This window comes from Pygocentrus nattereri, chromosome 21, assembly GCF_015220715.1.
Source record: "Pygocentrus nattereri isolate fPygNat1 chromosome 21, fPygNat1.pri, whole genome shotgun sequence".
NCBI lineage: Eukaryota > Metazoa > Chordata > Actinopteri > Characiformes > Serrasalmidae > Pygocentrus > Pygocentrus nattereri.
In genome coordinates this window covers 4,526,366-4,552,391 of record NC_051231.1, presented here as the reverse complement: position 1 = coordinate 4,552,391, position 26,026 = coordinate 4,526,366, and the positions used below count along the sequence as shown (strand labels likewise).

The window sequence follows — 26,026 nt, the reverse complement described above, 5'->3', positions numbered from 1 at the left end:
TGGTTCCCTAACCTCCAGCCAACAACTGCCCCCTAAACCATGTGTGGCCCACATGGGGCCACGGATGGCTGGTTCTGTTTGTGTTGTAGAGTCTACTGTGGACAGAGCATGAGCTATTTAGGGTGGGTTTTAAAGGGGGCTGACCATTTTTAGCAGTTTTTTATCGGAAAAAATGATCAATGCTACATTTTTAAATAAATAGTTCTGTAGGGGTTCTTTATTTAGGGCAACGGTTCAGTATATACATGCTCAAATGGTTCTTCTCAATCCTGAAAACCCAGTTGTTTAGGATTCTTTGAAGAACCGTTTGAAATGGTTCTATATAGCACCAAAATGAGTGGCACCATTATTACAAGTCAAATAGTACTATATAGACCCCTTTTTGCTACAAGTGCATTTTGACTGAAATAATATTGTTTGACGTCACATGGTTTGTTAGAGGGGTTTTGATTGGCGAGTTTATGAAAGTTTCACAAAGACACAGTTGCAGCACAGACAGCTCTGTGGAATCCATGTGAAATGAAGTTTCGTATAAGTTTAGAGCAACTAAGGTCACGCCAACATTTTGCCAGCCAGAGATTTGCACTGATAAAAATTCCTATTATATAAACTGGCATTTTTTGCCTTATTTAGATCAAAGAATTTATTTGACTTGAGTAAAACTAAAGTCCACTTTTTAGGTTAAACGGTCCCACTTTATAGTGTCTCTAATAACTGTAGTTACATGTGAACAGCATATGTAACAACACTGTAACTACTAATGATTTAGTCACTGTTACAGGTGGATTACAGAAATATAACTTATGTTATTATACATGTGTATAAACTTCTATAAAGTCTGTAGTGTGACAGAACAGCAGACGTCCCCTTATATTAACATGTAACTTATATGACATTAATTGTTGCATTTACGTCAAAGGAATGTTTATATTACCACTGCATTATTACATAGTACTTACTGCATTATTACACAGTACTTACATAACAACTATACAGGAACGGTCCACTTATTTCTTTAACTACAGGAAAGCTCCTGTGTACAAGATACACCGTGTAATTACATTGACTGTACTTCTGTAATCCATCTGTAACAGTGAATAAATCATCAGTAATTACAGTGTTGTTACACATGGTATTCATGTGTAACTACACAGTTATTAGAGACGGTATAAAGTAGGACTGGTTAAACAGCAACATGTTCTACAGTAGAGCTAAAACTGATCTACCATATATGATCTCGTATACTTTGGGAATCTACCTCTGAGCTGCAGTGTAGTAAGTGGAGGGCGGTGGCCCTGGAGGACGGCCTTCAGACCGCTTTGTAAATACGTTCCACTCCTTCTGCCTCCAATTAATTCGAATCAGCGGACAGAAACTGGCGGACGCGCTCACTCGCTGCCCGTTCGGCCATCAGACCAAATGTCTTAACTGACCTTTAAGTGGGTGATATGCACATAATTAATTAGTCCATGAAAAGCCAAAAGGATTTAATGTTAAAGGGCTACAGGTTTCACCGCATGCCATTCCTCCGACACACTTCACTTCCCTTTCATGTTTTCTGTGTTGTGTTTTTTTTAATTTTTTTAAACAGCGCTTTGCTCTACGGCAATCAATAAATAACAGCAGGTTCAATTTCAGGATATTTAATCAAACACGTAACATACATCACCTCCATTTCCCTTCTTATGACATCAGAGGCAAATGGTGACTAGTTTAATTATCAGTTTTCCACGCACTTGTGCGATATGCAGATTTTTTGCTGAGACCAGCAAAGGTTTCTGAGCATCTCAGCTCATAGCTTATATGCTTGTTCAGTACGCTCTTAAAAAAAAAGAGATGGTTCTTCAAGGGTTCTCTAGTAAAGGGAATGGTTCTATGTAGAAGCATGAGTTTTATATGGAACTATTTCATGCTTAAATTGTTCTTTGGTTCTTCAGATTGATAAAGAACGTGGTGTATATGGTTTGAAAATGGTTCTATATATAGAACCTTTTGAAAATGGTTCCATATGCAGAACCTTTTGAAAATGGTTCTATATATAGAACCTTTTGAAAATGGTTCTATATATAGAACCTTTTAAATGGTTCTATATACAGAACCTTTTGAAAATGGTTCTATATATAGAACCTTTTGAAAATGGTTCTATATATAGAACCGTTTTTAAAAGGGTTCTATATAGCGCCAAAAAGGGTTTCCATAATAACAGAAGAACCCTTTTAACATATACATCTCTTTCTCTGTTAGAAAATCATTTCTTAGATGCATCGCGATGCGGATGTGAGCGATTCTTAATCGATTCATCAATGTCAAAAATCGATGTTCTAAATATTTAATTCATAACAATGTTGACGGAACACGATGGGTGGAACTTGGAAGTGAGTATGTGCAGCGCCCGGACACATAACCAACACAACTGGCTGATCGAGAAATCCGACAGGCTCCCTCATGTTAGGTCAGGAGTCACAACCCAAATGTTAAGAAGAGCCGTTTTGTCCTTTCAGCAAAAGTCAAACCACCTTGGGAGCAACAACATAGAATGTCCAGGATGTCTCACGTGGGCTGATGTTCTAGTGTAAGGCTAAACAATATAAACAAAAACGCTGATGTAACTACTTTCCTCTGCTTTAAGCTTTAGCTCAACTATAGCTGCATTTCTTCCTCCTCTGCCAGAAAACATCTCCTTAAAAGTAGAAGAGTTTCTTGTAAAATGTCTCTCAATGATTGACAGTTTTACGAGGCTGCAGTCGCCTTTGAATTTTCCCGTTCCACCTTAAATTCTGACTCAGGCGCCGAATATAAATGCAGCCCCATTTAAGGTGGAACGGGAGAATCGGAAGAGAAGCGACTTCATCTTCACAACTTTTTAGTGTTGGACTCTCGCTGCAGATTTAACGTAACAGGAAACCAACTGAGGTGCTCATAAATGCGAATAAGCCTCCAAATGTTCGTTGCCGTTTTGCTTGTGACTAGCCAGACGAGACTTCGTGGCTATGTGACCTGCAGTCTGCACGCCAGTTCTCCATCTTTCAGAACCAGGGATTTTGCGTTATGTTGCTCACGTCCCGTCTCGCGGATATTTTACTGACACGGCGACGGAAGTAAATTCATTATGGATCATTACAAATACTTTGCTCTAAAACTACCGAGTCCTCAGACAGCAAGACGATAGAAATCCTGTATAGACAAAAAGTTGCATCAAGATGCTTCGATAATCGTTTTAGAATCGCATCGCATCCTGAATCGTAATCGAATCGAGTCGTTTCACCATGCCCAGAATCGTTTAAGCATTGAATAGTTCTATTAATAACTCATGGCTCTGAATAGAACCATTGCCTTTACACAACAACCCTAGAACCATCTCTTTTAAGTGTGTATGTCTTTGCTGTCAGATCAAAACCTTGCATCTTTATTTTTTTCCCCAGATTTTCGTTGGTTTATTACATCATTGGAAAATTCCGGCTGCCCTTTACATTGAACATGTCATGGATGATTTCATGATTAGGGATCCACTTAGCCCTTAAAATATCAGCTTTATCTTTGTTGTTATAATCGTTCAAAAATGCGTTAATCCATTTAACAATGTCTGGTTTTATACAAGATCCCTTCACTGACAATGGCTTAGGGTTGGAAATACGGTGTTGAGTTTATTCAGCGTAGAAATAGTCAAATGTAGTTAAGTAGCACCTGTGCTAATGCTATGAGGACATTACAGATATTCTCAAGTTTATTTTTCAAATGAATATCTTGCTTTCAGTCTATAGTTTGGCTAACAGGGTCACACTTTCAAAGCGTGCCAGTCAATATCATAATAATCACTGAAAATGGAGAAAAATAATAAGGAAATGTGATTTTTTCTTCAGAGGATGGAAATTCCTGTTGAATGTACAGATACTGTATTTCATAGGGCTGAGAGTGTTTGGGAAACAGGGTTAACTCAATATGGGGCACTCAAACTCAGACTTTTCTAGTCTACAGTGAATGACTCACAAAAACGATAAACCAAGCATGACGTTAAATGGACTAACACATTAATGCAAAAATGATATGCAAGATTATATTCTAAGGTGGGTGTAGTTATAATGAGCTGGAAAAGGCAAAACTGCAGTTTTCTAAGTGTTCTGAGAAGATTGTGAAGGACACTTTACATTTCCCTACATGCCTATGAAACCACGCTTTCAATTTCAATCAAAAAAGGGGCCATTAAGCACAAATGTTCACTTTTTTAGCATCGTAAACAGTAGAAAACATATATTTATGGAAAAATAGAGAAGCTGAACAACTAATTATGATTTTTTTTTTAGTTTTTCATTACAGCTTCCATTCTTTTCACTAGACCTGACGTTGGGGTCTGGACTCTCCGTTGTGAGAATACCAGAAGTGTCTTTTGCAAATTTTCCCTTTTCGTTTTCCTTTTCTTAGTAAAGGCTTCGTGATCAGCTGCACATCCTTTCAGACCCACAGCGCTGAGTGGTCTTCTCACAGAAACACCTGTGGATGTTTTCAGATCTGAAGCAGCTTGATCTTCTCCTCTCTCTCAGAGATCAAAGCTTGAAGTGTTGCGTATCTGACGGGGACCGTTTTTGGTGGTCTACCATGGTAGTTAGGGGTCCCATAAGATTTCTCTATATTTATTAATAGTTTCTGAACTCCAGATTGGAAACTTTTCTGTCCTGATGCAAGTAAATGATCTCATGTCTGATCTCAGGAATTTAAATAAGTGAAGGGTGGTCTCTGACTTCTGCACATGACTTGAAACATTATTACTCAGCGTGGTTTCAGCGGGAAACAAATGGTACCGCATTCATGGAATCACAGAATGGACAAACGAAAATAGTCCACAAATAGATTCTGATTACATTGATGTACCTTAAAAGATGTGAGGTTTTGTTTTGACAGCGATGATTTATAGTTGCCTCTCTATCTCTCTGCCAGTTTTTGTTTTCCCCAGTGTATGTATTCAGCATTTTGAGGCACTCATAGTATCATCCATGCCATTTAGGTGCTGCGGTGGGTGACTGGCAACAGGGTTTATTTTATGCATATACAATATTCTCTCATTCCAGTCCCCATCAATGTCCTCATTTTAACACTTTCTGTACATCATCGCACATTTCAATATTCATAAAATCTTCCTTCATATACACCAAAGTTTAAATTATCTGTGTTGGTTAAGGCAGTCCATCCATTTACCAAAAGAAAGAAGAAAACACAAAGTCCAAGGGAATATTAAAAAAAAACAAAAACAAAGAAAGAACGCAGGGATTGTCCTGGAAAACAAAGTCCGGTGCTGAGGAAATCCTTGCAGTTAAAGAGTCCTCTTGACGTTGTTTCTTAGAAGAGAGTCTTGTAACAGTTCGCAAGACACACAACCCAAAAACACATATTAGATGAATATGTATTCAGATGGAGATCGCTGCGGTGGCAATTATACGTGCACTGAGGGCACGCTCTGGTTTAGCACCTGGACTCGCATCACCTGCACGCTGGTCATGATCTTCTTCTGGTGGCCCATCAGCGTCACTCCGAGCCTCTGGATGTCCCTTTATGGAAAGAAAGGACACGTTCAGTTGAAAAGCATCATTAAATTTAGTCCTTAGATTGATCAGATGTTTGTCACCTTAAACACCCCTGTCAGTGCATTTAATTACATTAGTTACATTTAGTAACGCAGTACTGGGAGCTCAATCGCATGCGTTTGGAAAATTCAAGAAGCAAAAATTGTGCCCGAATAGGTGTGCCATGCAAGATTTCTCTCAGACTGATGATAAAGAAAGTAAGAGAGAAGCAAGCAGTCCCTCAAAAAGAGTTGAAGAATGACACCCATGACCAGAGGTGGACGAAGTACACAAACCATGTACTTGAGTTAAAGTAGAGACCCCCAAGGTAAATATTCCTCCAGTAAAAGTAAAAGTTCCTCTCTTTAGACCTCCATTTGGGTAAAAGTACTAAAGTATTTCCCTTCAAATGTACTTAAGTATAAAGTAAAAGTACTAAAAGAGTAATTCTGGCTCTGATCTGGTCCTGTTATCATTTTTATAACCAGACTGGCTTCATGAACTCATTTCAGGTGAAAGTCCTCCAGCGTCTCTCTTGGTAAACCAGTCTTTCAATAGAACGTCATTAATTAGTGATGCTGACGTCTATTAAAATGATCAGAAGCACAAAACACTGAAGGTAAACAGTTTCCATCAGGGAGAACCGAGTGGCTCTGAAATCACTTTTTACACACAAGCAAAGTTTCAGTTTCAGATTTATTTACAACTTAGTTCCAAGTTTAAGTTGAATAAAAACTGGCTTTAAACTCAGGATCACAGATGAGCTCCTTTACTATGTTGATCTGTAGGCGTCTGTTCATAAACATAAACCAGCCCAAACTCATTTACTATAAAATGAAACGGTGTTTGTAGAAATTCAGAAAAAAGCCGCGTCAGTCTCGACTGCATATGTGGACATATTTCTATTTTTTTTACTAAGCTTAATAGTTTTTAACTTGATAGTTTTTGATTTGTTAATCATACATATCTTAAAAATTTCGGGATTGTTTTGTTTGTCCTGTGTACTGCTATAATAAGAATTCTTGCTCTTATTTTATTTCATTCCTATACTTTTACTATCACAAATTCATATTTACTCTTTTCAGCTGTTTGTTGTTTACACAGTGCCTGGCTACATGGGTCACTCTCAATGTACTCCTTAAGTCAGAGTTATTGAATTATTGATTTTAAAAAAGGTGAAGCTTGCATGCCCTAGCCAGTCTGCTGGCCCGAAAACCCCTGAAAATATATAGAGGATTTTGAAATAGCAAGGAATCTTGTGGCCTTGGGGATCTGAAGATTGTTTATCAGAAGGAATCTGACAAAACTCAACCACAATGTTGCAAAAAGCTCATTTCTGTAGTCTGTACAAGCCTCAAAGCTGCCAACAGTGACTTTGCCACATAGTACTAATGTTATTAATCTGTGTTGTCTGAATAGTTTCCTCCCTTTCAGTGTTTAAAAAACCAATCTGTCTGAATATTTGATTCCTTTCACTGTATTACTTGAACTTACAACCCCAATTCCAGTGAAGTTGGGACGTTGTGTAAAACATAAATAAAAACAGAATAAGATGATTTGCAAATCCTTTTCAACCTATATTCAATTAAATACACTACAAAGACGAGATAATTAATGTTCAAACGGATAAACTTTATTGTTTTTGCAAATATTCACTCCTTTTGAATTCGATGCCTGCAACACGTTCCAAAGAAGTTGGGACAGGGGCAACAAAAGACTGGGAAAGTTGAGGAATGCTGAAAAAACACCTGTTTGGAACATTCCACAGTGCAGACCGGTCTCCCACTGAAAATGTGTGGCGCATTATGAAGCTCAAAATACGACAGCGGAGACCCCGGACTGTTGAGCATCTGGAGTTGTACATCAAGCAAGAATGGGAAAGAATTCCACCTACAAAGCTTCAACAATCAGTGTCCTCAGTTCCCAAACGCTTATTGAGTGTTAAAAGGAAAGGTGATGTAACACAGTGGGAAACACGCCCCTGTCCCAACTTCTTTGGAACATGTTGCAGGCATCAAATTCAAAATGAGTGAATATTTACAGAACACAATAAAGTTTATCCGTTTGAACATTAAATATCTTGTCTTTGTAGTGGATTCAATTGAATACAGGTTGAAAAGGATTTGCAAATCATCGTCTTCTGTTTTTATTTATGTTTTACACAACGTCCCAGCTTCATTGGAATTGGGGTTGTAATAATACACTGTAAATGTTCTGTTTATACAAACAAGAAAATGAACAAAAATGTCAAAGCATCGATTTATAATAAATAAAAAGATAAGTACGACTATTTTTCTCAACAGCATATCGTCCTTAACACTTGCATTGAATCCTCGAAAGCCTTGAACTACCTGTGTAGCATTCATGCAGACATTCTGATCTATCACACTATAGCGGACTGACCAGTGGTTTGACCAGAAGAATTTCCGAGGAGCTGGTTGATCTGTGAGCCTGGGAGCTAAGGTAGAGTAAAAAGAAATGTATACATGCTATCAAATTTAATAAAAAGTGAGAATTATTACATTTGCGGGCTCATGCACTGGCCTGCTGGCCCTTGACTGGCGTGTAATATTGGTCAAATATATCTCCATCTGGCTTTGTGACCACCACTGCTCCAAAATGAAACACATCAGATGTATACCATAGATATGCACTGTCCTGGTCTATGAGATGATGAGGCGTATTGTGCTTCCACCAAGGATGGAAAGGAATACATGTGGGCAGTGCCCTAAAGATCAGGGATGAATACAGCAAAATTGCTAAGGTTGACAAATCGCCTTGCATTTGTTCTTTAGGAGTCCCACTATTGATTAGATTAGTAAACAAGACGCCTGCTGATTATTTTGAGATTGTAGGTGGTGGGCATGCATTCCTAATTCAGTCAAAATAGACCTAGATGTGGAATTTGAAGTTTACTATGTTTATAAAAAAAGCTCCATGCTGCCTTTATTGGTGGATGCACTGTGATAGAGTGAGCACACATGCAGAATGCATCTCACATCCCATCAGAAATGTCTATCAGAGTAAAATGAGTGGTGAATAAAGTGTGTTCCTATTCATACATTTTGTGGTTTAAACTATTAGTTTGTGACATAAACACATGAAAAAAAATGGCTTTGTTAGATCTCATTCAAAAGAAATGCAACAAAATTACTTAAAAACCATGTCATTAATGGTAAAGAGCAGATGAAATGGCATAAATAGACATTTTGCACTGATCTTACAGGCTTAAAATATTAAAACTCTGGCAAAGAATTCGTATAACTGGGTGTGGCCATCAGCCTCTGTATCTGTTTACTTACTCTACTAATAGGAATATTCAAAGGAGTGACATATCAAATTTACACAATTTTCCACATTCCCTACATGTAGTCGACCAGCTCAGATATGTATCCAAAGTTTACTTACTGGAGCTACCAAACTAATGCAGCTACCAAACACTGGAAGTCAATAGTCACCCAAACCTTTTTCATAAATTTATCCCTAAAACTTGATCCAACTTGCTTAAACTTCATCCAGCTCTTCATTAGGTCACATGGGTCGACTTGTTGATATGGTGCAGGACACAGTATGACTCATTGTAGACTGTGAGCTTTTGGGTTGTATTTGGTTTTCCTTTCTACTTCACTTATTACCCAAACAATATATTTCAATTTACTGAAAGTTAGGACCTAATTGCTGTGTCTTCTCATTGGTTTCTGAGTAAAATTCACTTATATTGATATAAATAAAAGGTTAAATGACTCCCATCTAGTAAACCTTGGGAAAAATGGAGGGGTAAACCTCATAAAGATATATTGTAAAAAAAAGGTATTTATAAAAATACAACATAGATCAACTCATAGAGCTTTCCAGCACAAAAATAGAACAATCTGGACATTAGATTTGTCTTGGCTGGTTCATTGCGCCTTGGGTAAATGGAAAATTGTATGCAGTTGATTTTTCACTGAATCATTCCAATATTGTTATGCAAACTGCCAACCATTCCCTGTGGATTCATTGAGAATGTGAAAAAATTGATTATAACAATAATTGCAGTAGTTTAGATGACTTGTTCCCAATAGGCCCCATATTAGCATGTACGGTCGCTACTTACTGCTGATTCATGCTCATCACATGACCCAGTGTCTGGTACCCTCCTGCTGCAAAGTGGTCTTTGTAGCGCCCCATCTTAATGGTGTCCAACCACTCATCCACTGATCTGCAGCTAGTGAAATCAGGAATGCTTCTGTTCATCAAAGGACTGTTCAGTCTGCAAATGGGGAAGGGTGGGGGGGGCGAGAATGAGGAGAACCTTTGAAATGCAACCAGCTCAGGCAGAAAGTCAATACTAGCTGAAATGATAGAGAAGTGAGGGTGGTAGGAGCTGATTGCAGGATGGCTGGTTTGGGTAGATTAATGTAGGGATGAAATCCTCCCCATCACCACTTTGCCCCACCACGATATGCGCCAGTAACTCTTTGGCAGCCGCACTCCCATCTGAGCAATTTATACAAGTCCAATTGTAAATGCCGCCTCTAAACCTGACCCCAACCCTCCCCACCACCACCACTACCACCACACGCACTCTTTTGATTTCGGCAGCAGATCAATGACAATATAGCACAGAGCCCTTTTATTTAACAGAGAACACATCTATTTGAAATGAGCTTATTGGAAAATGTACACTTGCGTCTTAGCCCCCTTCTTAAGACAACTTACCTTATTCCCAGCCAAAGAGCAGAAACTTTCTGGCCCCAACTTTGCAAGGACTTCAATGAGGGATCATATCTGACACTAACAGAGTGCATTTGTCAAGCAAATCCCTCAGAAGGCCCAGCGTATCGATTGCCTTGTCCCTACCTGCACAATGTGTCCATTGACTTGAGGTTCTCTGGGTTGCGGATAAGCTTGTCCAGGACCGTGACGATCTGGCAGAACTTTGGCCTTTCGTTGCGATCTTTCTGCCAGCAGTCCAGCATTAGTGTGTGGAGAGCACCGGGGCAGCCCATTGGTGCCGGCAGCCTGTAGCCCTCTTCTACTGACTTGATTACCTGTACAAATACATGGAGGAACATGTACATTGTTATGTGTGTGGTATAAACTCTATAGAGGATCACCAGCGGTCTAATTTTATATGACTAATTTATCTCTTACTTGTAATTCATTGAAACATGAGCAACAAATTTTGTCAAAAGTGAGAATTTTAAACGTTTGTTTCATACCGCATTTGTGTTTGTAAGCAGGAGAGATTTACTATGATTGGAATTTATTGAGAAGCTATAAGCCTTTATTTATCAGAAGTTCCATAAAGAAGAGTGCAGATTTGATCCCTGTTCATGTTGAATGAAAACAAAACTTTTGTACAATGTGTAAACAAGTGGGGACTTGAGAACAACTGACAAATCAGCCTCAGTGCGTGAAATCAAGCGCCAGCCTACCAGAATCTCATTTACATGAAAGACGTCCTAATTCATCCACATGTTTCTGTTGGGAGCCAATAAAATGACAGCATTCATGACGGTTCTTTAGCCAATGGCTGTACTTGTAGTGAGGTCGAGGAGTGAGTGCACTGCTTCCCCTACAGACCAAACTTTATAGTATTAAAATTATGATGCCTGGGAGAAAAAAAAGTGAAATAGAAAAAAAGGTTTTCAAGCTGGCAGAATGATGTGATTATTTCCTAAAATGAACACTGTGTTATTGCAGTGCATGAGATGCTTCTGCACTAGCTGTGTTTGGCATTGTTTATTTTGTGGGCGGAGTCAGTACAGTGTAATCTGTCTTTAAATGAAACACGGAATAGTTGCAGGATTTATTTATATCAATGAGCATGTAAAATAAGTGTTTGTGTTTTGGTGTAGCCCATGTGTTTGTTTTGATCCAGTCCCCTCGTCCAGTCCCCCAGATTGATTGTCTGACTGACAGACAGTGAAATGAAATGATCACATTTGTTATTATAAAGTAGTTAAAGCTTCAGTGTTAAAGTTCTTCAGATCATTTCAGCTTGTTCATGTGTAGAAGGGTGTCTGCATGGATATTTATACATAACTCCGTTCAGTCCTGGAAGTTCAGTCCTGGAAGTTGGTTGCATTTTCCACGCTCACCAACTCCAAACAGGTCGGTCCTAACCCCAAATAGGTCTGCGTTCTGTCAAATGCTTTGTTACTGGACTAATACAAACGTATGTAAGGAGCCTTTACTCTAGCAGGACCAGTACACTTTACATCAATTTGTACTCATCGTGAAAATTCAGTGCTTTACCTATTATCTGTCATACATCCCTCCAGCTCAGACTCCATTAGTGAACTACACTGCCCAGTACTCCCTGGGAGACCATATGACTGTGGCCCTGTGACCGGAAGGTCACCAGTTCGATCCCCAGACCTGACAGCATGGGACTGAGGTGTCCTTGAGCAAGGCACCTAACCCCCAACTGCTCCCCAGACACTGTGGATAGGGATGCCCACCGCTCCGGGCAAGTGTGCTCACTGCCCCCTAGTGTGTGTGCTCACTAGTGTGTATGTGGTGTTTCTTGGGATAAATGCAGAGGTGAAATTTCCCCGTTGTGGGATTAATATGGGTCTTTAATCTCAAATGATCAATGATTCTCAAAATCTTTATCTTTGCTGTTTCATTTGCTACTAGCTGGGCCAGATCCTATCTGCGTTGCTATGGTGACCAGCAGTCTGCATGCTGATCTTCAGGGTTAAAGTTGGTAAATTAGCTGTTCTACCTTAAAGGCAATGTTTGTTAAAACTGTGTTGAGCTGTCTAATTCTGCTGTGGAGCTGCAGCTGGGCAGTAAAAGAGTCGTGAGCGGCTGGTCTGCTCATGTGAGGTATTGACTGAGCGGTTCATCCGCTCAGTAGCTCATGTTTATTGCTTGCCTGTGTATCGGACTCTGCATATTTCCGTCTTTGTCTTCTTGCCTTTCCCTATTCTGGATCATGTTGGCCTTTTTTTTGTTTTTATGTTTGTCCTTTTTTGAATTGGCTTGTTCTGGATTTGACCTACACCTGTGTTTTGACCACGAGTATTGATCGCATTCAAACTAGTAAAGGCTCATTGCCTGATTTTGCCCTCAAGCATCTGGCCAGTGTATTACGTTACAGTCTCATTACCCCAATGCAATGTTTACTGTAATAATAGTTTTATGTACAGCTTCAAACATCTACTGTATGTGCCTAAATTCACAGTATTTTTCCAGATGGAATACCAAAAATGAATGGTGATCATTTCCATCCTTAATGTGACCTTGCCACCAACAAAATTTGGGGTAAAATGTTCATCTGGGTGTTATTTTTTAAATAATGTGGCATCCACCAAGGGCAGCACTGCATGGGATGTGGCCATGCAAAGTGGCTCATGAGATTTTCTCCACACCTTCAAAGTTCAGTCTTAGAAGTTGGCTGCATTTTTTGCTTCTCATAATCCAAATATTCTCAACTACATTCAGTGATTGTTGAGGTCTGGACTCTGGGGTGGTCAGTCCATTGTTCTGAGAATACCAGCAGCTTCTTATTATTTTGTCAATAAATGCTTCTTAACAGCTACACATCCTTTCAGATGCTGATGCTGCTGTTTATCTGATGATGACATTTTTGGCATCTACCAGGTCTTGCACAGTTGTTAGAAGTCCCACTTTCTCTTTATCTGTTATTATTTAGTTTGAACTCCAGTTTTTTGGATATTTATTTTCCTTTGACTTTCCTCTTCCTTATGCAAGCGGATTATCTCATATCAAGTCTACTCAGAAAATATCACTGGAAAATGAATAATGGATGTTTTGAATGGAAGTTAAATAATAGCTTTTAATGTCACACATAAAACATCGCTATTATATCAAAAACCTATCTGCTCTTTGCCTGCGTCTGATTAATTCATGACAATAGAAAGTAATCTTTTCTTCAGCTACATGAATAGTTTTAACAACACATTGATTTAAAATACTTTTTCCTTCTCCTACAAATAATATTTCATAGAGATGAGGTTTACCCCGGCACCAATACCATGTTTATGGATGCATTTATCATTTAAATGCAGAAATAAATCAAAGTCATTTGCTAATTCGCTCTATATGAGTCACGTACGTCTCTGTTGGTGAGGTTCCAGTACGGCCGCTCTCCATAGGACATCACCTCCCACATCACAACCCCGTAACTCCACACATCGCTGGACGAGGAGAACTTGCGGTAGGCAATGGCCTCTGGAGCCGTCCAGCGGATGGGGATCTTTCCACCCTGGGACACAACGAAGGACAAACCAGCATTATCTTCACATCTACCTCCACACGCTGTCCTGCTCAGAAGTCTGGGATCCTTTTTCATGTTAATGGTTGTTATTTCATTCAGAGCTACACTGAAATACTATAAACAAGGCACCAGGAGATACTTTAGGGGTTGTTTATGCAATTGATTTTGGGAACAAGACATTATTAAATGATGAATAATACACAACTGTGTATAGATAGCAATCTCTTGTTTTTCTGTCATTGTGGATATTTTTTATATATTAAAACTTTATTATTGATGGTCTACAGATCAGTCGCTTTAGCATCATATGCACTTTATTTTAAACACATCTGAAATGACTATTTCTACGCATTTATTTGAATCCTGTATTGTACAGTACCAGTTTAATATTACAATAATTGCATACGTATACAGTACTGTGCAAAAGTTAAGCAGTGCCCTTCATTTGTTTAACTTCTAGTCTAAACAGCCAAGAACATTTTTGTTTTCTTTGAGTTTCAAAGAAACCTGCAGGGATATTTATCCACACCTCCAAAGTTCAGTCTTAGAAGTTGGTTGCTTTTTCTGCTTCTTGTTATGGGACGAAAGGGTGATGGGAGTGTGAATTGGGTGATTGTGCACGTTGGGTTTGAGGTGGCTCAGAGCCAGGCTCGAATCGCTGATATACTGATTGGTGGTCCGAGGAGTTTCCACTGTGCCACTGGGAAGCGAAGGCACCTCAATGACTGGGAAATAAGAAAAACGGCGGGAAAATGGCAAACAAAGGGGATGCTGAAAGCAGCATGCTCAAACAAATGCTGAGATAGAAAAGTATGACAAAGGGCTGCTGTTTGCCACAGCCTTAAGCAGAGGAGTCCACAGGTGTGCCAGCTTGGGCCTAATCAGCCCGAGGGCTTCTGGGAGTTGGAGTTCCCTGAACTTGTGATGCCTCGCAGGGCACGTAGGCCCTTACATTTTTCGATCCCAGTAATCCCAAACACAATCCAGTGCTGTTGAGGTCTGCACTCTGAGGTGGTCAGCAGCAGCTTCTTTGTCTGATTCTTGACAGCTACACATCCTTTCAGACCTGTAGCACTGAATTGTCTTCTCACAGTGAAAGGACGGACAGAAACTAATGTTTTCAGATCTGAAGCAGTTTAATTTCTTCTTCTCTCTCAAAGATGAAAGCTTTCTGTTCTGTCCATCTGATGGAGACAGCTCTGGAGGTCTTTCATAGCTGTTAGAACTCCCGTTTTCTCTGTATCTTTAAAAAATTTCTTTGATTTTTTTTTCATGCAAGCGTCTTATCTTATGTCTAATCTCCTCGGAAATATCTCCTGAGAAATGAATAGCTTGTAATTAATGGCTGTTTTGACTGGACTTTTGCAAGGTACTACATCATGAACATAATTGGTTATATATTATTAACATTCTCCGATTTGACACTTTGGAACTGCAGAGTGGTGAGAAGGCAGCAGCCTGTTGGCTCAGCTGTGTGATGTTTTCAGTCTGTTTGAGTCTGAGAAACTCACAGTGGTTGTGTAGGCAGCATCAGGGTCGTCCTCCAGGACCCTTGACAGGCCAAAGTCTGAAACCTTGCAGACCAGGTTGCTGTTAACCAGTATGTTCCGGGCAGCCAGGTCCCGGTGGACATATCCGAGATCAGACAGGTAAGTCATGCCGGCTGCGATCCCTCTGAGGATTCCCACTAGCTGAATGATGGTGAACTGACCATCGTGTCTCTGTTGGAAAAACAAAAAAGATCACTTCTAATTCTAGTTCAGCTCTAATTAAATTTGATTAAGAATCTTGAAAAATAAAATTCAATGCATCATGAAACCCCAACTTTAACTATGGTTACAACACTCTGTAAGCACTACAATAATGCCTCATAAGGCCATGATGATGTATTACAATTCATTTCTTGGTGACTCATAAACATTTTTTAACACTCTTCATTGTAATGACTTTTACATGGCTATAACATATGCATAAAAAGTATAAAGCACCTATAATAAGTATAAACAATTATAAGAAGATGATTTTTATAACATTGGTTATAAGGCTGTAAGTATTCAGGTCATTCAAATTGTAATGTTATTATATTTATCGCTGCTGTCAGAGCAAAACCTTGTATCCTCATTTTTATCATTTTTCAGTTTTTTGACAATTTGAAAAAGACTTGTTTCCCTTTACTTTGTGTGTAAATTTCATGATAAATGGACCAAAGGAAAAGGCCCAAAATGAAATCTCGTTCCACTGATTTATATTAAAAGTAAAGTACGTGTTTTCTTTCTCCTGTAAAGTTACCATTTAAATAAATAAACTATTGCAGGAACAGCCAAAGCAATTTTCTTACTTGAGATACTGATTGTGTTTACTAGAAGGTTAATTCCTGAAGACACTGCAGAAGTTTTTAAATTGCTATCCACAGTCTGCTTTTTTATGAGTTTGGAAATATTCAAATTTGGGAATATCCAAAGTTCATTTAAGCAATAGAACCGGAGAGGTTGAGTGTTATCCTGAAATAACGTCCCGGATGTGGTTTGGTGGCCGTAGATCATCACAGCCGTGATGTTATAGTGATAACACACTCCTCGAGTGCTCTACTGCTTTTATAACAGTTAAATAAATACAGTAAGAAGTTAATAAACTGGCCGTGAACGCGGCGTTTAATATGTTTTAATGTTCAGTTCCTTCTGAACATTGATTCATACTTTCTCTGCACCAATTCCTGCCTTAATTTGGCTTGAGCATCTCCTACAGCTGTCAAAGTTGTTGCTTAGCAACGGCGTCTCGGCGTAGTGATACAGCGCTCGTGGAAAACGTACTGCGGTGGTGAAATAACAGCACGGCTAGAACAGTTCTCAACCACTCGGAACCGCTCAGTTGACGGAACTGTTACATAAAGTACAGTGCAGTTTAATAATTATTTACTTATAACAAAGAATAACAAAATATCAATCATTACTTACTGGTGTGAAATGCGCCTTTCTAAAGAAATGTCCCGAGTCAGAACTGTTCACCACGGTAGTGCTAGGAACCAGACGTCTGTATGTCTACACCACAAATATCACTTTTTTAATGGTTTTCCAAAATGACCAGTGAACTTACATGTATCCTATAAGGCTTAATATGTCACGCTGATAATGGTAAAATAGCGCTAAATTGGAAAAGATATGGTTTTTAGCACCACATTTATCTTGTGTAATAACTTAATGGGATGTAGCTTTCAGGGCCATCTGGCTCCTATAAGTGCTATAATGATGACCAATTTGGACTCAGTACATTTTCCTAGAGAGCTCAACCACTCTGAATGATTCTGTTCACATCTAAACCATCGAATGATTAAGCAATTTTGCAAAGTCACTGGAGTTCCCCTTTTAAAAGCTGAGCATAATAATGAAGAGTGACACTTTTAAAGCCTTAATAATGCCTCATAAAGCATTTTTATTATGATTTTTTTATGTGATTAAGAATTATTTTTAAAAATACACAAATGTAACACCTGACAGTGTAACTGGCGGTAGAAACGCTGCTGATAGTGAGGAGTTTACACACCCTGAGGAATGAATCCAGTGACCCATTCTCCATATACTCTGTAATGATCATTACTGGCTTACCTGAGAAGAGAAGAGAAGAGAAGAGAAGAGAAGAGAAGAGAAGAGAAGAAAGAGGATAAGAGAAAAAAGACAAGAGAAGAGCAAAGAAAAGAAGAGAAGAGAAAAAAGAGGGGAGAAGATAAAAAAGACAAGAGAAGAGAAAAAAGACAGGAGAAGAGAAAAAGGACAGGAGAAGAGCAGAGAAAAGAAAAGAGAAGAGAAAAAGGACAGGAGAAGAGAAAAAAAGACGGGAGAAGAGAAAAAGGACAGGAAAAGAGCAGAGAAAAGAAAAGAGAAGAGAAAAAAGACAGGAGAAGAGAAAAAGGACAGGAGAAGAGAAAAAGGACAGGAAAAGAGCAGAGAAAAGAAAAGAGAAGAGAAAAAAGACAGGAGAAGAGAAAAAGGACAGGAAAAGAGCAGAGAAAAGAAAAGAGAAGAGAAAAAGGACAGGAGAAGAGAAAAAAGACAGGAGAAGAGAAAAATGACAGGAGAAGAGCAGGAAAAAGAAGAGAAGAGAAGAGGAGAAGAGAAAAAAGAAGAGAAGAGAAAAGAAGAGAAGAGAAGAGAAAAAAGAGAAAAGAAGAGAAAAAGGACAGGAGAAGAGCAGGGAAAAGAATAGAAGAGAAGAAAAGAGAAGAGAAGAGAAAAGAACAGAAGAGGAGAGAAGAGAAGAGCAGAGAAGAGAAAAAAGAAGAGAATAGAAAAGAAGAGAAGAGAAGAGGAGAAGAGAAAAAAGAAGAGAAGAGAAAAGAAGAGAAGAGAAAAGAACAAAAGAGAAGAGAAAAAGGACAGGAGAAGAGCAGGGAAAAGAAGAGAAGAGAAGAGAAAAGAAGAAAAAACAGAGAAAAGGAGAGAAGAGAACAGAAAAAAGAAGAGAAATTCATATTAATTAATTCATTTAAAAGAAAGGGAAGAATAAATGTGGCCTGTGCAAAAGCTCTGGCATTCTGGTTATTCTAATATGTGAAACCGAAATTTGGCACTAAAATGTGATGAAAAATGCCATATTTACATTTCCTCCCGTAAAGGATGTGTTCACTTATTTTCTCATAAAATAATAATAATAATAATAAAACATATTCAAGCTTCTGCATACGACTGTATATCGAATGATTCCAAACGTTCAAGCCACAATCAGGTGTTGCATCTTACTTCGTGTGACCACTCCCTCCAGGTGGATGACGTTAGGGTGGTCGAACTGGGCCATGATGCTGGCCTCGCTCAGGAAGTCTCGCCTCTGTTTCTCCGTGTAGCCGGCCTTCAGGGTCTTCAGGGCCACCGGGATGTCCCGCTTCCCCGGCAGCTTCATGCGGCCGTAACAAACTTCCCCAAACTCTCCTGCGCCGCAGAGAGGAGTAAAACGGCTCTATTTTACCACAGACATTTGTTTCGAAGTGCAATTTTGACATCCAACAGGACGATTAGGCAGGAGCCACACATTGTAAAAATGGCACATATATCTGTATATGGATTGAATTAATATGTCAATACTCATCTCACATCCTTATGATTGAAAATGGTAGTAGAAGGTTTTTTTAAATCCCAGTATGTATTGCCATGTGCAATCCAAATATACCTGAGCCAATAATTTTCTCAATTTTGATCCTGGAAGCTTCAATTTCCCTGGCAAACTCATGGACAGCCTGGCATGGGTCCTCGTATGTGTGGGGATCAATATAAAACCTGGCTTCTGGAAATGATACTAGAATAAACAGAATTAGCATTTGGTCACATATTGCCGGATGAAAGCAATTTTCAGTCACAGTCACAATCACTGAAGCACCCAGGCAGCAGCCACTGCTACATATTGGCCCTGAAAAGCAAGTTTCCCCAGAATAAAAAGCACTGAAAGCTGAAGTTTGAAGGAACAGTGTCTTTTCTACCATGGCCATTCTGGTAGTGCATCTTTTCCTCATCCGAATCCTGGAAAGCCTTGCTGTAGCCACAATGTCTGTAACATAACATATGGAGAGCAATTTTGAGAACACTGCAAAAGAGGTCATGCGCCTTATACAACAGCATTTGCTCAAATTTCACATATTGCATATTCAAATATAAATACATTATACAACAGCAAAACCTTTGCATCGTTGGGAAAGAGTTTAGCAATTATAACCTCAATGTAAAAGTTAATTAAGTCAGAAACAGTTCTCTGTTCTCTGTTATCTGAGGACATTGAGTCATTTCATGTTTTAATACTTGTGCGTCATATGGGGATAAAATATACTTCTCAGTGTCTTTATCCCCTCTCCTATGAATTAAATGATTAAGTGCTGTTGAGAAAAACAAAAAAAAAAACAAAAAAAAACTTTCCTTTTCATTGAAGTGACTGATAATGAACTGTAATCAAAGTAATTCCAAGCAGACTTATGAAGATATAAAAAGTCAAAGGACTTGCACTGTTAATATAGAAACGCAGAAATGTAAAATTTGCATTAAACTTAGCATCTGAGGAGGAAACTTCTGGAATAATGATTTACCTACAAACAGCACAACCCCTTCTATCGCTTGACCAACTTTGCCAGAGACCACCCTTCATTTATTTCATTCCCAGTCAAAATAGCTGGAGATATTTGTAGTCTCTTAAACTCCTTGGAACCATCGGTGGTTCCAAAATGCATTTCGTCGTATTCTTCCTAACTTTCCTATTTCAAATGTCGCATTCAAAAAGTAGTAGTTTTTTTTTTTTTGCTGAAAGTCGACCCGTTTTTCCACAAATCTGGGCTCTAAACTATAAACAGACGGTGTCTCTTCAGTGATCTGCTCTGTAAAAATTATTTTTATAAAGTAACACAAAGAGCGTCTGAGATTTTTGGCTTTCAGCAGTAAATTGTAAGTATATAGCGATATGTGTAGATCATAAAACACACGTTCTGTTCATTTGAGGGGAACTTTTACAAATAAATATATAAATAGAATTAAAATGTGGATTTATTTCATGCAGTTACTGAATCATTTGCCTTAAAATTTGGCCACATAAATTAAAGTTAAAGAACAGGGATTTTCAAAACTGGAGATGCACAGTGGTCTAATGGGTCCACCTTTCAGATTGTTTATGAAAATAATGGACATTGTGTTCTCCAGACCAAAGAAGAAAAGGACAATCTAGATTGTTACCAGTGTAAAGTTCAAAATCCAGGGTCTTTCAAGGCATGGGGGTATTAGTATTAGTAATAGTAACTCTGAACACATTTTAGTGCATATATGGCCTTCTAGACACCATCTTCTTCAGGAACACCCATCATAATTTCAACCTGATAACACTAAGGCAACTTCTGCACATGCTATAACATCAATAAATATGGGGGCTAGACTGGCCTGTGTGCTGTCCAGAACTGTCCTTTCTTGAAAATAAGTGTCTTATTAAGCTCAAAATATGAAAACAATCACCCCATACAGTAGTACAGTTGAAAAAGAAACAGAAAAATACCCCAAAATTTCACTTTCAGAACGTGATCTGTTTGACCCCATTTACACTTGGCCACTTTATGCATCTTGAGTATCAGGACTGTATCTGGATAGGGCCAAGACCCATAAAAATTCAAGTCTAAACACACCCATGATACATTTAAAACAGATACAATTCAGATCCTTCAAACCACAAGAGGTGGTCTGGGAAGAATTTGAGCCCCATGATATAGCAGTGTAAAATGCATCCATCTCTCCAAGACCCACTGGACATACAAAACCCTGCCGAGAGCAGACGACAAACTGCAGCTGACTCACAGGAACTGTGAAACATTCAAAAAATATCTAAACAGCTTTGGTTGCCATGTAATGAGCAGATTTGCGTATTCTGTCCCGCACAGCAATTGGAAATCAGTCTGACTAAACAGGGACGTATCTGACTATAAATGTAAATGCATGTGGCTAAAATCTTGTCTGGGTACAATCCGGACGTAAGATACATGAAGTGACCAGGTGTAAACAAGGTCTTTATGCTCTAATCACCAAACGTGCTATTGATGTGATTTTACACAGGGGTAAACATAAACACGATCCTGTCCCGATATTTTTTCCCAGCTAAATTTAGAACAGTGGACTCAGAACAGTGGACTGACCACCAACTCAACATCACTGAAAATGTTTGGGCTGAGCTTTGGAGGTGTGGAAAAACATCCCTGTAGATTTCTTTGAAAAACTGAAAGCATGTCTCCTGAAAAGAATGGAAGACATGATGAAGGCAAGGGGTTTGATATATTCAGCTGGGGACGCTTCTAAATAAACGTTTTCTGCTTCTGTTTCCTGATGCTGCAAAATGAATAACTTGTACTTGATGGTTTGACTGGAAATTAAATAAATGAGAGTAGGTCTCTAAGTTCAGCAAAGCACTGTGCATCTCTAACTTCTCTGGCCTATAAAAGCTTTTCTATTCTGTGTTTTTTTACACTGTGTTATAAATTAGAAAAAGAAAAGGCAGACAATTCAAAGTACTCCTCTTGCCGTTTTCTGCAGATGACAATGGCCAGAAAGGTCACAAGCCCTGTGACCAACGCCATGCAGATCCAGATAATGGTCACTGTGTTGTAGCGTAAGGGGACTGGAAGATGAGGGCAGCCACAGAAAGATCCATGCAAAGAGAGAGATATGAGAAGAAAGATAAAAGACTAGCACATACCTCAGATCAAAAGTTTAGACTCATAGTTTGGAAGTTTGGAATCATTTTTGAATTTTCCAAATCTGAATATGAAACTAAATTTGCTGCATATTAATGACTGAAGTTACAATAAACTAGTCCTAAAAAATGTTTTTAATAATTAGTAAATATGTATAAAATGTTGAAATGACATATAAATTATACTAAAATGATGAGAAATACATGATAAACTGTAATAAGTGTGCTATACCTGATACATAATGAGTTATAATGACTGACACTAACACTTAGAATGAAGTTATAATAACTTAGTTATAAAGACCAAGAATGGCATTGAGAACGCAGTTATAATAACTTAAAAGTTAAAAAGGTTTCAGTGACTGAAAATAACATTGAGAATGAAGTTATACTGACTGACTTATAATAACTAAGAATGATATTGAGAAAGAAGTTATAATCACTGAGCTATAACTGAGTCATAATGAATTATAATGACTGAGAATAACATTCAGAATGACATTATAATAACTGAGTAATAAAGACTAAGAATGCCATAGAAAATGCAGTAAAGATAACCAAGCTATACTGGGGTTAAAATGACTTGAGAACGAAGTTATAATAACTGAGCTATAACTATGTTATAATGACTGAAAATGACATTGAGAATGTAGTTATAATAGCTGAGTTATAATGACTGAGAAAAGCATTGAGAATGAAGTTCCAAACTTCCAGATTGCTTCATATTTCAAAAGTGGGCAAAGAAAAATGTCAATTTTAATTGAATTTTCATTTTAATGAACAAACTACTCTACCGAGAGCCTCCTGTTCTTTGACTGTCAACTGGTCTTTATCTTAAGGGATGAAACGATCAGCACTGCCGCTCAGCGAAACCTCAGGAGACCGCGCTTAAGTTTTTTTTTTAAAGACGCTTACATCAAATATGTGTTGTGACCTACCAAGAGCCAAGCCGATTATAAGTGGGCAATAGGGATTCAGTGCAAGGTGACCCTCTAATAACAGCAGAATCAATCTGCTATGAAGGCCACCTCAAACCCTTCTGTACCACGGTTTTGCGGTATGGACCACAATGACTTATTGATGTTTACTGCGTGACTAAACTGGTATGACTTTAGACTACAGAACGCTGCTAATGACTGTGCTGTGCTTCACAATAAGAAATCCAGTAATACTCCAGACAGTGTAGAGTAGAGGGAAGAACTGCCTCATCGGGTTCTCACCTGCTTTTCCAGTCTGGATTTCCACAGACGGGCTGAAGCGGCCGCAGCCAGCCGAGGTCCTGGCACGGATCTGGAAGATGTAACTGGTGCCAGGCTTGAGGCCGGAAACTTTAGCACTGGTGGTCTTTGACTTCAAGGTGGAGTAACTCTGCTGCTCTTTGTCCTGTAGAAAGAGGATCAATGAGGCTGTTGTTCAGGTTTGTACACTGTAGAATCTCAAATGAACCTTCAAATAGGTCAAAGCCACATTAGCTAAGATAAAGCATGAGCGCTTCTACAGGCCTCAGTTAAGAATATGACAAAAAAGGCAATGTGACTGTCAGACCAAAAAAGATACGTACACACTTACTCATCCAACGTTTCTTCTGAAATCAAGACTATTAATAGGGAGAAATAATGTGAAACTGTACATTCTGGAGAAACACAGACTCCGATTTCTTTACTGTGGTGATGGTAGAAACTACCGGCCGAAATGTCCACATTTACCGTACAAAAAAAGACAAATGAACCTAAATGTGTCTTCTGAGTTTTATATCTTTATTTTTAAATGATATAAGTGAATGGGTTTTATTTGTTAGTACAAAAAAAAGATTTTAACAATACTTTGTTAACATTTGGGTCATTCTACAGAAATGTCCTCTTTTTAATCTATCAATAGGTGTCGCTGGTGTGACCGATCCTCATTGGTGTTATGCATAAGAAAGGCGACACCAATGACGTTTTTAATGAAAAGCGCATTTCACAAAATAACTGCTGAAAAACATCAAACCACATCTTGTCAATCATGGAATATCCACTAAAATATGTCATTCATGCTGGTGGAGACTAAAAAACTTGAGACCATTTGACTCAATTAAGGAATTTGAGTTGGGTGATCTTGTGTCCTCAAGTTGTGTCAACTCAAGAAAAGCGATGTAATCAGTTACTGTATCATTTTAAATTGACCTGACCTCTCATTTTTAATAGAGCTGTAGCAGGGGTGTCTGAATGGGAGTGTCTTGTCGGGGGAGTGTCTTGTGGGGGGTGTAACGAGGAGCGAGGTAGCGGACGCATGTGCGGAGGTAAGCGACTTTTATTGAGGGCAAATCCAAAGTCAGGGTCAAGACCGTCCAGGGTCACAGAGCCAATACGGACAGATCGTGGGGTAGACATGACATACAAACTATAAACAGGTTCAAACAACACAGCAGAGATTTAAACAAACATCCAACATAGACCAATACATCAGGCAAAGACCGATACAAAGACCAGCCAAGACAAAGTGCAAACACAGGGCTTAAGTAACAAAGGGAAAACCAGGGACAGGTGAAAACAACCAGGGGCGGAGTCACAAAACAAGGGGGCAGGACTAGAAAAACCAAAACAAATACACATGGGCTAAACCAAAACACGAACACATGGACAGGACTGGGAGGGGCCAATCGTGAGAGGGGGAGTGTCTTGCAGCAGGAGTGCCTTTTAATGGGGGTTCTTGTGTAGCGAGTGCCCTGTTGTAGGTGTGTCTTTTAACTGGAGTGTCTTTTAGTGAGAGTGTCATGTGTTTTAATGGGACTACATTTCAGATAGCATTCAGATAAAGTATGTTTACATGCACTAAACAGCTAAAGTTCTTCAACTGTCTAAGGCTGTTCATTCCATTCATGAGCTGCATGACTCAGTATAACATTCAGTGCTCTATTTGGGTTTAGAAGACATACGTTATGACCTATGCAGTGGACTTTATAGGTGGAACCATCTGAGATTCAGTCTTAGAAACTGGACCAAGCCAAGAGCATAACCCAGCCCAGGTCATCGGGCAGGTTACACCCTGGACAGGTCGCCAGTCCATCACAGGGCAGACAGACAGACACTCACACACTGGGGCAATTTAGCATGTCCAATTGGCCTGACTGCATGTCTTTGGACTGTGGGAGGAAACCGGAGAACCCGGAGGAAACCCACGCAGACACGGGGAGGACCCTGGTCGCCCGGCCGGGGAATCGAACCCAGGCCCTCCTTGCTGTGAGGCAACAGCGCTACCCACCACGCCACCGTGCCGCCATCTCACAATGTTTATTTGTGATTAAATGTTTTACATAAAGGACGTTTAGACCTTCCCAAAGCTGTTATTGTAAAGGTGTCATCATGAGTGTGGTACTGCAGAAAGTGCCACAAAACTGAGCAAAAACCAATGATGACCAAACCGTGCTGTTTATGTGAGTGTATCTTAGTAAGACTAGCAGTCTTGGACTAACATTAAACCAGTGGTGTGCATGTAAATGTAGCTACTGGCTACACTGAACTCATTTCTATAGTCGTCTTGTTGAGCGGTCCACTGCTTGCTAATTTCCCTGCACAGCTGAGATCCCTTTTGCCCCATTAGCCGGCAAAGCTCCCGGCCCACTCCGCAATTAACTTCTCTGTGGCGCTTGGCACAGCTCACACTGTTTGCAGTCATTGTCACTTTCAATAATCGGACCAAATCAGTTACAAACCACCACTGGTTGGTAATTTCCTTTCAATTAACTGGAGCTGCCATTGAGCCATGTGATTAAATTGTGCTATCTGCGGCCGAGCTAGCCCATAAAATCTGACCCTCCATTTAATGGCTCTCTCAGGCCATTTGTATGTTGTGACAAGTGTGGACCAACAAGAGTTAACCCCTTGGGAATCACAGCCGCATTCACACGGCTGGTCTGCAGCTAAAATAGCACACCTGAAAAATATCAATGCTGTTCAATAGACCAACAATGCTCTGTTTGTCTCCACTGGTTTAGCCTTTTAAAACTAATGCAGAAAGCCAACTCTGCCTTTTAACGTACTCTTCTGCTTCAGTCATGTGA

General features: G+C 39.2%; 1 protein-coding gene across 3 annotated transcripts in view; it reads right to left on the bottom strand.

The window, feature by feature from the left end:
* Positions 1–2,171: 2,171 nt before the first annotated feature.
* Positions 2,172–26,026, bottom strand: part of epha8 (eph receptor A8) — a 158,662-nt gene continuing 134,807 nt past the window's right edge. The window contains exons 8-18 of one of the 3 annotated variants that reach the window (XM_017714811.2): positions 23,205–23,367; positions 21,792–21,909; positions 19,253–19,320; positions 18,946–19,071; positions 18,522–18,707; positions 17,329–17,390; positions 15,300–15,509; positions 13,627–13,776; positions 10,398–10,588; positions 9,652–9,807; positions 2,172–5,540 (exon numbers count right to left, since the gene is read on the bottom strand). In XM_017714811.2, the coding sequence (XP_017570300.2) occupies positions 5,426–5,540; positions 9,652–9,807; positions 10,398–10,588; positions 13,627–13,776; positions 15,300–15,509; positions 17,329–17,390; positions 18,522–18,707; positions 18,946–19,071; positions 19,253–19,320; positions 21,792–21,909; positions 23,205–23,367 (1,545 nt within the window). In that variant the 3' untranslated portion in view covers positions 2,172–5,425. The remainder of the gene's footprint in view (positions 5,541–9,651; positions 9,808–10,397; positions 10,589–13,626; positions 13,777–15,299; positions 15,510–17,328; positions 17,391–18,521; positions 18,708–18,945; positions 19,072–19,252; positions 19,321–21,791; positions 21,910–23,204; positions 23,368–26,026) is intronic. The other 2 variants (XM_017714812.2, XM_017714813.2) reach the window with 2 other exon arrangements.